The sequence below is a fragment of the Haliotis rubra genome, unplaced genomic scaffold, assembly GCF_003918875.1.
Source record: "Haliotis rubra isolate DU_JTF1 unplaced genomic scaffold, ASM391887v1 Scf623, whole genome shotgun sequence".
Lineage (NCBI taxonomy): Eukaryota > Metazoa > Mollusca > Gastropoda > Lepetellida > Haliotidae > Haliotis > Haliotis rubra.
Window position 1 is genome coordinate 428,678 of NW_025767328.1, and position 14,938 is coordinate 443,615.

General features: G+C 43.5%; 1 protein-coding gene and 1 long non-coding RNA gene across 2 annotated transcripts in view; both read right to left on the reverse strand.

Annotated features, from left to right (window-relative positions):
• LOC124256294 (protection of telomeres protein 1-like) overlaps positions 1–14,938 on the reverse strand; it is a 40,379-nt gene that overhangs the window by 18,794 nt on the left and 6,647 nt on the right. The window contains exons 4-5 of the mRNA XM_046690270.1: positions 2,729–2,865; positions 217–348 (exon numbers count right to left, since the gene is read on the reverse strand). Coding sequence (XP_046546226.1) covers positions 217–348; positions 2,729–2,865 — 269 coding nt within the window. The remainder of the gene's footprint in view (positions 1–216; positions 349–2,728; positions 2,866–14,938) is intronic.
• On the reverse strand, positions 5,385–7,373 carry LOC124256303. Its single transcript, XR_006892871.1, has 3 exons — positions 7,036–7,373; positions 6,085–6,140; positions 5,385–5,640 (listed from the first exon to the last, which is right to left on the reverse strand). It is a non-coding gene; the product is annotated as an uncharacterized LOC124256303 (long non-coding RNA).

Consider the following 14,938-nt stretch of genomic DNA (forward strand, 5'->3'; position numbering starts at 1 on the left):
GATGACATATGTCAACCAAGTCAACAAGCCTGACCACCCAATCCCGTTAGTCGACTCTTACGACAAACATGTGTTACTGAAGATCAATATTCTAACCCGGACCATCACGGGTCGTTTCCTCTATGAGATGTCATGCCAATCAAAATATAAGGACTGAAAGGTACAATTAGGTAGCACAACAATCTATACTGTCAGACCATCAGCTTAAATAATCACCCTCTTCTTGTTTTCCTCGGAGTATGTGTAGCTAGGGGAGGAAGACTGTGGTCTAGACTCGGGTGTGTTGAAGACAAGCCAAGAAAACCCTGCTGATGTACCACCTTGCAGCTCCCCCTGGTGGGTCCCGATCTGGAACACAACATACAAGTGAAAATCTAAAACACATGACGGAGGTATAGTTCCCATCTGGAACACAAACACATATTCAGTCTAAAAATGAATCCATGACAAGGTCTTGTTCGATACATTGTACACAAGTATTTCTCAGACATATTCAATTTCATAACTTTTGTCAACTTGTATATAATTCCTCTGTCCAACAAGTGGCCATGTCAATGTTAAACAGCCCCTTTACTTTGAAGTGGTTAAACATTTCTTCCTTCTTGGGGTGTTCTAAACAGTCTCCTGTCACTTGGGTACCTACCTCGAGACAATGAAATCGTACAGCACTGTTGACCAACACTTGAGGTGTTCTAAACAGTCTCCTGTCACTTGGGTACCTACCTTGAGACAATGAAATTGTATAGCACTGTCGACCACCACTTGAGGTGTTCTAAACAGTCACCTGTCACTTGGGTACCTACCTCGAGACAATGAAATCGTACAGCACTGTCGACCAACACTTGAGGTGTTCTAAACAGTCTCCTGTCACTTGGGTACCTACCTCGAGACAATGAAATCGTGACAGCACTGTCGACCAACACTTGAGGTGTTCTAAACAGTCTCCCTGTCACTTGGGTACCTACCTCCGAGACAATGAAATCGTACAGCACTGTCGACCAACACTTGAGGTGTTCTAAACAGTCTCCTGTCACTTGGGTACCTACCTCGAGACAATGAAATCGTACAGCACTGTCGACCAACACTTGAGGTGTTCTAAACAGTCTCCTGTCACTTGGGTACCTACCTTGAGACAATGAAATTGTATAGCACTGTCGACCACCACTTGCGGTGTTCTAAACAGTCTCCTGTCACTTGGGTACCTACCCCGAGACAATGAAATCAGACAGCACTGTCGACCACCACTTGAGGTGTTCTAAATAGTCTCCTGTCACTTGGGTACCTACCTTGAGACAATGAAAGTGTACAGCACTGTCGACCAACACTTGAGGTGTTCTAAACAGTCTCCTGTCACTTGGGTACCTACCTCGAGACAATGAAATCGGGTACAGCACTGTTGACCACCACTTGAGGTGTTCTAAACAGTCTCCTGTCACTTGGGTACCTACCTTGAGACAATGAAATTGTATAGCACTGTCGACCACCACTTGAGGTGTTCTAAACAGTCACCTGTCACTTGGGTACCTACCTCGAGACAATGAAATCGTACAGCACTGTCGACCAACACTTGAGGTGTTCTAAACAGTCTCCTGTCACTTGGGTACCTACCTCGAGACAATGAAATCGTACAGCATTGTCGACCAACACTTGAGGTGTTCTAAACAGTCTCCTGTCACTTGGGTACCTACCTCGAGACAATGAAATCGTACAGCACTGTCGACCACCACTTGAGGTGTTCTAAACAGTCTCCTGTCACTTGGGTACCCACCTCGAGACAATGAAAGTGTACAGCACTGTCGACCTCCACTTGAGGTGTTCTAAACATTCTCCTGTCACTTGGGCACCTACCTTGAGACAATGAAAGTGTACAACACTGTCAACCTCTACTTGAGATGTTCTAAACAGTCTCTTGTCACTTGGGCACCTACCTCAAGATAATGAAAGTGTACAGCACTGTCGACCTCCACTTGAGGTGTTCTAAACAGTCTCCTGTCACTTGGGTACCTACCTTGAGACAATGAAAGTGTACAACACTGTCGACCTCCACTTGAGGTGTTCTAAACAGTCTCTTGTCACTTGGGTACCTACCTCGAGACAATGAACGTGTACAGCACTGTCGACCTCCACTTGAGGTGTTCTAAACAGTCTCCTGTCACTTGGGCACCTACCTCGAGACAATGAAAGTGTACAACACTGTCGACCTCCACTTCAGGTGTTCTAAACAGTCTCTTGTCACTTGGGTACCTACCTCGAGACAATGAAAGTGTACAGCACTGTCGACCTCCACTTGAGGTGTTCTAAACAGTCTCCTGTCACTTGGACACCTACCTCGAGACAATGAAAGTGTACAACACTGTCGACCTCCACTTGAGGTGTTCTAAACAGTCTCTTGTCACTTGGGCACCTACCTCAAGATAATGAAAGTGTACAGCACTGTCAACCTCCACTTGAGGTGTTCTAAACAGTCTCCTGTCACTTGGGTACCCACCTTGAGAAAATGAAAGTGTACAACACTGTCGACCACCACTTGAGGTGTTCTAAACAGTCTCCTGTCACTTGGGTACCCACCTTGAGAAAATGAAAGTGTACAACACTGTCGACCCCCACTTGAGGTGTTCTAAACAGTTTACGGTCACTTGGGCACCTACCTTGAGACAATGAAAGCATACGACATTGCCGACCTGCACTTGAGGTGTTCTAAACAATCTCCGGTCATTTGGGCACCTACCTTGAGACGATGAAAGCGTACGACACTGCCGACCTCCACTTGGGGCACCTTGTTGGGTTTGAGAAACAGTACACACTTCAACTTCTGCTCTTGTTCAAACAAAGTTTCATCTATGAGACTGAGGATCATGATGTGGTCTGGAACCAAGAACACACGTTAGACAACCTGCTACACAAACATACAGACAGCCTTGCCTGAAACCTCCCAAACTGTCTAACAACATTAAAATGTTTGGACAACAAATGAACAGTTATATACACAGAAGAACTATGTTTTTTCTAAAATATCTAAAATATATAGTATGACTAGAAATTATTGAGAATTTTAGGAATATGTTTAATTGGATTTCTAGTATAAACAAGTTAAACAACCTTGTTTGGTTTCATTCAAGAGAGACAACTCCGTTAATCCTTTGTCATTAGTTTGTGAAGAGTTATCCCCCTTTGTTTACCTGCTAGCAGATGACATTTTCAGTGATCCTCAGTATGGATGATTTAGAGAAGAGGAAGTTGATTTTAGAGCATTATAACAAGGACATCAGATCAGCTAAAGTGATTTCAAGTAGAACAGGCACCCTTTTGGCCACTGTTTATCGTGTTTTGAAAAATATTGCAAATGGATATGGCATTGAGCACCAGGGAAGCGCAGGTAGGCCCAGAAAATTGACTGTCGGTGACAGGAGGCGGCTTTGTATTCTTGTTTCTAAAAACAAACGAAGGAGTTTAGAAAACTTAAGGCTGGATATGATTGATAGAGGAACTGTGGCTGTCTGTAAGGAGACAATGGGGAACATTCCTGGAGTTGCGCCCCCTTGCCCGCTTGGAGTGCTGCAGTAGTTACGGTCCAACAGTAGCTGTCACTCTGATACTGGCCTGCCTATCGGCCAAACCTAAACTTAAATCGACATTAAACCTACTTTTTACTCTGTGGTTCTTATATTACGAATTACAGAAGCTAGAAGTTGTCCCGACTGAAGACTGTTGTCAAAGCACGAAGAACTAGCGTGTCTGGACGAAAAATAATGCTAATAGAACGGTACTGCAGTTATTGTAATATTGCCGTTTCTCGGATTTTCTTATTGAGTAGTTGCTTTGTAAATTCGTCATACCATTTACTCCCCATTACGTCACATTACACAGAGCATTAATGGCGTCGTAATACTTATTAGAACATAGGATTAGTGTACACTGAAATTAGCGTTAGACAAATAACGTTAGCACTGACCTGATTATGCGCACAACATAAGTGCTTCAGTTTTCGTTTACGTAAACAACCTATTCTCATAGCCTATAACGCTTTGGGATTCAGTGGAAAGAGGAAATGCTATGCCAACGGATCGTTTTCGAGAGGATTTGAAACATAAATAATTGTTATCGCATTAACGACTCGTTGACAGTGTTGAACAAAATATATTACACCCATTCACACGATAAATAGGCACACGACTTCCGCTTTATAGTTTCTACATACATATTTAAGTACCATTCATAATTAATGGGGTGGGGGTTTGTGATGATTATTATGGAGAAGCATGTACAATGTGAATGACCTCCCTACAATTCATGTACAAAGTAAGTGACACCCCCTTTGCATATGTCATATTCAAAATCAATTAAACCCACCCCCACCCCATAATTTAAAGCATAATCTGTTTTATGTACAAATTTGCTTACCCCCCTAGTTCAAATTTGATGACCTCCACCTTTCCAGAACAAAATAGGTGATCCCCCTTACATTCATCATCACCTCACACTCCATATCCCCCAAATATATTATGAACCCTTAGGCTATTATTCAATCCCCCAAATGTACAGTAAATTGGCATATTGCTTGCACAATATCATTTGGGACCCCACCCCATTCTGTACCATTTTTAAAAGCTGTCTCTTCTCAACACAAATAATCAGTATCTAAATGACAGATCACAGTTTGAAAACACAAGAATATTATTTGAAATTGTGTTTCAGGTGTTGTCAAATAATGTAAACTAAGCATGAGTGAAATACTGAAATATTATAAACACATTGAACCATTACTGGAGGTCTGAAGTATCTGATGCCAGAAGCAAGGGGGTATCGGTTTCATAGTCTTTTAAGGTGGGAGCCTTTTAAATTTGAATACAAATATTTCACATTTGTTATTCCAGCATGTGTGAAGGGTTTGCAAATTACATCAAGGCTCATCACAATTATAATTGACTCACAGTGTCAGTGAACACAGTGTGTATTTGAAATACTGAAACAAGGAATAACTTAGCTTTTGAATGGTAGTCTAAATGGTACAATCGAGATTCTACAATACTTACGATTATCCCTCATGTGTCAATTATCATCAGACAAAAATCAAGTCTGGGTTGTCATTTCAGTTTTTATTGTTCAACATATTATATTCTGCATGTATGGACATTCATAAATATAGACATACATACAGTAAAAAATGGTCTCCTTTGAAGAACCTTGATTAACACTTACATCAGATGCATGTTGTTGTTTTCCACACTGACAATCATACTGTCAATATTGCTGTACAGATAATTTAGGTGACATGCATATGCACCAAAAATGGAAGTACAACAGTGAAGTCTGAATATTTTGACAGTCCTGTGTAAATGAAAATTGCTGCAGCACTTAGCATAGTAGTTAGCACGGGAAGCACTGACATGTTTGTCTCTCTGTGTTGATATACAGTTACTTTCATATTTGGCCTGTGCCCAGTATGGAGAGAAAATGTTTGGCTCAATATTCTTGCCATCAAAATCATCATGGGTGACTGTTTCCTCCCCAGCGACCTCACTGATGTTACATTCAACATCACAAGTATCCACCAGCATTAAGTGGGTCAGCTGATACAGTCCAGGGAAAGAATTGGTCATACAGCATCTGTTTTTCTCTGTTGCCTCAGACCTGTTCATCCTGGAAAACATCAGCCGAGTATTACTATCCAAACTGATACAGGGTAATATTATCTCATGAGAAAATGTATCATTATCAGATTTAAGTTACTATTGTAGAGAAAGACATGTCACACAATGAACATATTCATTCGGATAGGTCAAAGGTGGAAAACATTATTCTTAACAAATGTTTCAGCTATGGAGAAGCATAATTTAAATATGCTGACATGTTTTCCTTCTCTGAGTGGCATTTAGAAGTTGGTGTGATGAACAACAAGGAGAGTTCTATGGATACTTCTTTAATATAATATGAGCGACATTGTGGTGTAGCTACTAACACCGTTATCAAGCAAGTAACTCTCCTCATTAATTAGGGAGATATGTCTGATATAAAGAAGAGTGTTCAACAAGTACACCAGACATTATTCAGACAAATTCATACCAAAAGTAAACAAACATTAACCTGTATCATGTGTATTCTGGAATCACCTGGGTCTCATCTTTGTGGACAACAGGCACCTGTAGGGAGATGTAATATGATGCATTAAAGGGAAAAGTCAATTGTGTATTAGCATTCTTGGTAAACTTTTAAATTAACTCAACAATGAAGGGAGCAAAGGTGTTATAGTCAAACATAAACAACTTAGCCAACATGTATATAATGATGCTAACTTGCTTTTTAAAAGCAAGAAGCAAATGAAAGTTAACCCACAGGTTCACATGAAAATTTACTTGTGAAATGCCAATTACCATAAAACATTGAAAATAACAAATTGGGGTCTGTTCCAATTTACTTGCCTACTCTACCTACCTGTCATCAGGAGATATAAGCATATGTGAAAATATCACATACATTAGAATTTTAAGTAGATTACTCAATATAACTCAAGTGTCAAACTGACAACTGTATTTAAGATGCATGACCAGGTGCTGTATGGGAGAAGACAAGCAGGTAAAATCAACAGGCCATATCAAGTGATGAATGCTTTGCTAATATATAATTGAAATATAGTTGAAAATAAATTCAATAGATTAACCCGAAATTAGAATCCAATAGCTGTGTTCAAGTACGGTGGAAAATTTTGAAACAATGTTAACGATAAATAAAGCCTAACTACTACAGAAACTGTTTTATCATGTTTATAGCTAATCCTCACTGGGGTACCGATTTCAGACGATAACATACAGATGGTGACGCCTTTGGCTGCACCCTTTGTAAAGCGAAAAGATTGTGTACTGTAAGTTTTGATGATTACTACAGTGAGGGGCCCCTAATGTTTCGCGTGAAAAGTTTTGTACAGCATGTACCTCTGCTCGTAATTTCGGTTGGCATGCACTTTAAATAAATTTGGCAAGGAGAATAACAATAACGTTTTCTTCAAACTGTAAAAGATACAAAATACGTGGTACTTACCATAATAAGTTACAGTAACGAAATCACTCTGTCAGAAGTTGACAACACTGAGAGTGAGACCAGCGAGAGCTACCTCGTCATGCTTTTGTTTCATTCATCGCTACTTCGAATGATAGTCAACCACCATATTCAGCAAGTTTTGACCTCTCGGACACGTCGAACTTCTATTGCAGCATCCCGAGGCACGGCAGCACATCTCAGGCATCGTAATATTGCTGCGCATTTGAAATCGACCGTGCAACAAACTTTGAACGCCATCATTAAGCCGGAAGTACACTTAGGACCGTAGTGATTGGCGCCATCTATTGGCGAAGCAGTAAAGGGAGATAACTGAGGAATGTTCCCCATTAGAACTGAGCTGCATGCAGTGGGTTGGCAGAAAAGTCGAGGAATTCCATCACCGATCATGAAACCTGAACAAAAGGAGCGAAGGTTGAACTGGCGCTTACAGCATAGAAATTTTAACTGGGACAATGTGATTTTCTCAGATGAAAGTTCTGTGTGGCTGTTTCCTAATACACTAAAATTCTGGACCAAACAAACTGAAAAACCTTTGTATCAGCACCCAAAGTACAGTCCGAAATTTAACATGTGGGGTGGCATATCTGTGTTAGGGGCAACGCCCCTCTTGTGTATTTGAAGGGAATATGAACAGTGAGTGGTACACAGATATTCTCGATGGACATTTACTTCCATCTGCTCACGTGTTCTATGGAAATGTTTGGATTTTCCCGCAGGACAACGACCCAAAACATCGTTGAAAGCATTTCGGACCCAAAAATGTAATTTTCTGAATAAAATTGATATTTTATACTTATCCTGACTCATGCTCTTTTGCTTGTCTTCTTCTTTTGCGAACATAGTGGAACACTTGTATCTCCTATATATAGACGTAATAGACGTAAAATCACTCCTACCAAGAGTTATCTCTCCAGCCGTTTAGGCGGGAAACTGTGGCGCCACCGTGCCCACATGCCTCACTCTCTCCTGATTATGAGCCAGACACTTGAATTTGCTGGGAAATCCAAAGTGTCTAGTGGGGAGGCTGGGTGGGCTTACCTCATGAGTCAGGATAAATATAAAATATCAATTTTATTCAGAAAATTACATATTTTTCCTTATCCTGACTCATGCTCTTTTGCTTGTAGAACTGACGGAAAAGGTGGTGGGAAAAGCACTTTAGGATTTCTTTAGTGAATTTTACGTCATTATATACCCCCCTCACACGGAACTTCATTAATGGCACTGTATTTACTGGTAAACTCTGCTGCTGTTGCGACCCTGACCTTCCAGCTGCCTTTAAATGGGGGCCACAATAGTTAACTTTTGGTCCTTTCTTCTGTTAACATTTTATGTGGATTTTTGCGACTCTATCTCTTGATGCAAGCACCAAGTGGAGAAGCGACCCGTTCCTGTACAAGTATCCTTACAAGTACTGGGTCATATCACTTATGCTAGTTGTTAGACGTGCATTGAGACTTAAGCAGAACTCCGCTGAGTGTAAGCTTAGTAAGTCATGCGATAAAAAGGGCGAGACTCCGTCTCAGCGCCTTAGTGGGACTGTCAATTGTTGTGTTACAATAAGTGGGCCAAAATGGTGAATGTAAGAGCCGTCCTCAGTGGCGATGTCTCTCAGGTAGTGGTTGGCAAACACCATGTCCGATTTCCAGAAGCAGCCCTCCATTATCGTCCTGATAGAGCGATTCCCAAGTATAGAGCGCGTTGACGTCAGAGCTCTCACTTCATGTGGGTTGGAGGCTCTTGGAGGATCCAGTCCTGCTGCTTTGTAGGCCCGTAGTATGACAGTTCTGATCCAGCTTGATATCTTAGTGCGGAAGACCTTCGTCTGTGCGGCTGTTGATAGAGACGAAAAAGACATTTGAATTTCAGTCTCATGGACCTGGATCGTTGTAGGTAGACTTTCCATGCTCGTACTGGGCACCAGGATAAGACCTGCGTATCCTGTGGTCCAAGGGCTGATGATAGAGTTGGGACGTGGAACTGTCTGTCTGGATGACCTGGCAGTTGATTCTTTGCTATGAAGTCCCATCTCAGTGCCATATGCACGATATTTGATTTGCATCAAATCGTGTTCTCTCAAATCCAGAGCATGTTTTCCCGACATCCTTGCTGCTGTTACTAAGGTTATCAGGAACAGCGCCTTCTGCGTCAAGAACTCTAATGATGTTCTCTGTAATGGTTCGTAGATGTCACTAGTGAGATGTCGTAGAACAACGCTGAGGTCCCATACCGGAGCTTTAAATCTCTGATGTTGGTCCTCCAATTAAAGGGCATAGTAAGGCCAGTAACTCTGGTACTTTTGTCAGTTGCACTTTCGTCCTCATGGCGATAACTGATCTCAATGCCGCTAGGTATGTTGAGAGTGTTGACCCTTTTAACCGCTTCCTTTGTCTAGGTGACAAAGGTAGTCTGCCACTTGAGGATGTGTCACTTTCATGGCTGTGAAGCCGATCCTCGAAAGCGTATCTTTGTCTCTCGGCGTCACTACTTGTCGTCAGACAAGTTTGCGTGAAGAATTCGCGTAAAGCTAGTGTGACTGCTTTGGCTGCTCTGGGTGAAATATCCTCTCTTGTTCAAGCATGTCTGATACAGTCCACACGCGTGTAGCCGAACACCTCCGGGTTGCCGTGTGCCTGCTTTGTGTGAGGATGTACTAGTAGATTCGCATTACACTCTGGTAGTTGCAGTAGAGGCAGTCCTAGGTCTTGTATGAGAATAGGAATTCATATTCTCGCTGGTCAAAAGGCGTGCCCCAAATAGTTGTGGGTCTCTCGCCTGACTGATTTCTGCAATACCCTAGGTATTAGAGCTGGTGGAGAAACACGTAATTAAGTGTTTAGTCCTAGGCAGGAGATGCTTCGCATGTCCGTTGCCCCTGTCCGTGGATCTGGTATTGGTGAGACGAATGTTATCAGATGACCCTTGTGGGGAAGAGGTCTCTTAAAGGTTCAACCATCTCTTATATGATCTGTTTGAAGATCTCTGAATGTAGCATCCAGTCTGTTGAGAATGGCTGCGATGGACAGGATAGTGTATCTGCTAACACATTCTTGGTTCTTGGAATGTGGCATACTCTGCTGTGGACAGTCAGGTCGACTGTGTTATGCTGATCAACTGAAAGCAGAGGTCCAGAAGGTTCACCAACTTTGTTGATCCTTCTGTGGATGTATACCGTCACTGTGGAGGTGACTGTGTGTACCGTTAGATGAGCATTTTATAAAAAAGCTGATCCGGTTGAGTATGGCGTTTATCGCTGCTTTCATTTCCAGCATATGGAAGTGCAGATCATCTCTGCTATGGTCCATATCCCAGCTGACACATTGTTGACAAAGTGTTCTCCCACTCTAGGAGAGATGCGTCCCCATGGAGATGCGTCTTGTACTGCGACCCCGCTAATTAGGTGCGTCTGCAACCCTCCTCGCAGAGAGTTCACCATATATAGATATGGGTTATAACCTGTCCGGATCGTCCGGACAGAGTAGTGCTTGAGATACAAGAACTTGTATCTATATCCTACGATCTTGACACCCTTACCGTGTCTGTAAGGAAATGAGGCGATGGCCGACTCTGTGACTGCCATCGTTGAGAACTCTTTGTAAAAATCGCCTGGCTGCCACGCCCTCGTCTTCAATGATGACAGGGGAGGTCTCTAACCCCATGAAGGCAGCCAAATCACGAAGGTCCAGTCTAACTGGACTGTAATAGAGGCGTTGCTCGCTTGTTGACCTGTTGTTGTCACTTGTAACCCATTTCTTGATCTGTGAAGTACGTCCGACCTCTGCGCAGGGCGTTGTCCCTCGTGGTCCAATCAAAACAAAGCATTTTGATTCTTTAGGCTAGCCGCGCTGTGATGTCACCGGTGTAGCAGGAAAAACATCCTTGTAGAATCTAGTGCCGTCGTTGATATCTGATCAATCGTCGGTCTTGTCTGTAGCTTTCGAAGTTACACGAAAGTGACCACGTGTGTCGAGGGTTAAATGGTAAACTTCGCGAATATTTCGGTAAATATCGATGCTGGGTAGGCTGTTTTCCTGGCTGCTGTGACTCTTACTTCAGTCTTGAAGATAATGCCGTCGTCCTTATACATAGGCTCAATTGAACTTTCACGTTGTCAGCTTGTAGACTGCATACATCAATGAAGCGTCGTAATTGTAGAATTAATGCTGAACTTGTTGTAAATTTTACTCAGGGAATCGGTGGCGAAAGTATGTAATTTCCTAGCTGTAGCAAGGCTGCTGTTGAACTCCACCAGTGAGAATGTCTGCCGATCTGTATGCGAAGGTGAAGATCTCTATAAGGCCATGAATCTTCTAATGTAGATATATCAATCTATGTGAATCCCGTCCTGGATTCCGTCTGAAGATCCGAGCTAGTGATGAATTCTGACAAGAGTACCTCTCTTGTACTGTATGACCTATCTTCAGTCTGTGTATCGACGAAGATCTTTTCTCTTCTAGGATGACGCCTTCCGCCCGTGTCCTAGTTGAATAACCTCGACGATCTGCTAAGTGATCTGCGTGGTGGTCGGCTTGGTGTGACTGTATGGCGCCTTGCATGTAGATAATCGTCTCAGAGTAGTCGGGATTGCCTGCCTGGCAATATATAGGAAATGGTGATTCCATTGATGATCTGCGGCGTCGTTGATGCCCTTGATGTAGGTAGTCGGCCTGAAGATCCTTTATTAGGCTCTTCATCTGTTGACCGTCTCTGAAGATAAGCGCCGTCCTTGGCAGCAAGTTGTAGACTATATGTAGCGTTCTGTTAAGAAGTTAAGTACTGCGGCGTCTCTGCCTTGTGGATGGCCTGTGCGAATGCCTTCGCGCGCAGGCTCGGTGATGACTGCGTAAGCGTTCTGTTGAGAATGTAAGTACTGCGGGCGTATCTGCGTTGTAGATGGCCTCTTGCGAATGCCTTCAGCGCAGGCTTGTAAACGGCATGTGGCGTACAGTAGAGAGACGAAGTACTGCGATGTCTCTGCTTCGCTGGAGACCTGTGTGACGACCTGCGTGAAGACCTTCATGGAGACCTGCGCGGAGACCTGTGTGGGGATCTGCGTGGAAATCGGCGAGAAGATCAACGTGGTAAATAGCCCGACGAACTGTGCCTGTAGGGTAACCTGTGGGTACGCGAAGGTCCTGGTGATTCCCTCGGCGATCTATAGGACAAAGATGCTTGTATACTGTAGCTGACGTCCTCGGGAAGGCTTCGCGAAGGCTCATCTGAGTCCGCACTTGTGGAGTGGCGACTGGTGCTTAGCGAGCGCCAGCGCTTAACGGCTCAGTCCGATCGATTCTGTATCCGGGATGGAAGAATTTTCCTTCGCGAATGCCTTCCCGAGCGCTTGATTCATCTGGGGGATGCGCCTGGTCCTTCTTGAGAACAGCGAGCAGCGGTGTGGTGCGTTTCTGTATCGGGGATGGCAATTCCTCCTTAACGAAACGCCAGCGAATGCTGATCGTCCGTGTCCGCCCAGGGGATGGTTGAGTCGACCTTAGCGAAGGCTGGCCTGTAGTGTAGATCTGCTGCCAGATGTCACGTTGATGGAGGGTCCCTCAGAGACGACGTCTGCGTTGGAACCTTCGCGAAGACCGGGACCTCGTTGTGGGCTGTGACTTCTTCTCCAGGCCGTAGCGCTGTTCATCTCCTGCATAAGGTCCCACCGGTTTGAAGGTCTGCGGTGGTAGTAGCGCTGCCCTTTCTGCGTTGATAGCGACGTGGCCCACAGGACGCTCATCTGTTGTCATCGTAGATACCTCGGGTACCATGGAGATCTGCGCTGTAGTCACCGTAGCTAACTGGTTGTTACTTGTGATGAACCTCTGGGAAGATGATCGGTTGATCATCGGAGAGTCCCTGTACCGTCAAAGGAACAATCTCGGCAGAGAAAGTCCTTGTAGTCTGCGCAGACATCCCCGTAGAGTTGTCGTCATCTAAGGGGTGTGTAGCCTTCTCTGGTTAGAGGATGGCGTCTATACATCGTCTGCGATGATTGTAGAGCTGCCCTCTCTGCGTTGATAGCGATATGGTCCGGAGATCGCTCATCTGTCGCCCTCGGACTGCGTGCTGTATCTCTGGGATGATCAGCAGTGGCTTATCATGAAGCCCTCTCACTGGCATCAGGATGAGGCTTCATTCTGCATAGATGATGGCGTCTTCTACGTCTGCGTTGAGGGGTTGTCCGATGTAGAAGCCAACGTCTTCGAAGTAAGGCGGACAACATCCCACGCTTAAATTAAAAGCTGATAAAGATTACAGCTACAGCTGGAAGTACATATTGTTGTGCAGCTAGGGCACAATCAACGCGGGTCTGCAGCAGCGAACCTAAACTAACAAAGAAAATAGGTTATCATGAAATGTAAACAACTGAACAAATACGGACAATACCGTGAATAAACAGTGCTAAATAAGATTAAATATTCAACCATATTGTTGTAGGATACTAACTAAACCTCTATAAAGTAGAAAAGAGGAGAATAACTAATTAATTAAAGGATATAGTGCCGTATAGGAGACACAGGTGCTCTCACAACCTGCCCACAGGGCGAAGAAGGAGAGAGTGAGGCATGTGGGCACGGTGGCGCCACAGTTTCCCGCCTAAACGGCTGGAGAGATAACTCTTGGTAGGAGTGATTTTACGTCTATTCTTTATTGAAGGGAGCTTCAATAGGAGATACAAGTGTTCCACTATGTTCGCAAGAAGAAGAAGACAAGCAAAAGAGCATGAGTCAGGATAAGGAAAAATTATGACATTATTAGATTGGCCAAGCTATAGCCCTGACCTAAATCCAATAGAAAATGTTTGGGGACTTATGAAGGAAAGTGTCAATAAGAAAAATCTGACAAATATTGCTGAAATGAAAGAAGAGGTGGTCCGATATTGGGACAGCATGGACCACGACTTTCTAACTTCTTTGATCAGTAGTATGCCCCACCGCATTGAAGCCTGCATTGCTGCCCATGGTGACTTGACAAAATACTAACTGTTCACCTGCCTTTGAACCTGGAGTAATGTTCTGCTAATATTCACATTTAATACGTGAGTAATACGTGAGTGAAAAAAAATATAAAAAATAACAATCTTTAAATTCTCAATAATTTCTGGTTGTACTGTATAAGGGGATCTGGCTGTTGTAAAACACACAGTTTACTACAATGTCAGACGGTATCTGGCTCTTGAAGACTTCACATTGATTGGGGACTGTGTTTCGGTTTTCTGAGGGTTAATCTATCTCTGGCAGAGACTTTAACCTAATTCTATGTTATACTGAACAGTTAACAAAGAATTATGCAGTACTGTGGTAGCCAAAATTATGCCGGACAATATCATGAAAAAAAATAAAATACAACACAGAACATAATTGTGAGGTTTCATAACTACAGAGTATATCATCTCTTCCACGTGTTTGTTTGGGTGGCTTGAGGCACTTGACCACACCAAACACATCTACCTGTGTTGTGTTCACCTGTTCCACGTGTTTCTTTGGGTGGCTTGAGGAACTTGACCACACCAAACACATCTACCTGTGTTGTACTCACCTGTTCCACGTGTTTGTTTGGGTGGCTTGAGGAACTTGACCACACCAAACACATCTACCTGTGTTGTACTCACCTGTTCCACGTGTTTGTTTGGGTGGCTTGAGGAACTTGACCACACCAAACACATCTACCTGTGTTGTACTCACCTGTTCCACGTGTTTGTTTGGGTGGCTTGAGGAACTTGACCACACCAAACACATCTACCTGTGTTGTACTCACCTGTTCCACGTGTTTGTTTGGGTGGCTTGAGGAACTTGACCACACCAAACACATCTACCTGTGTTTACCTCACCTGTTCCGCGTGTTTGTTTGGGTGGTTTGAGGAACTTGACCACACCAAACACAT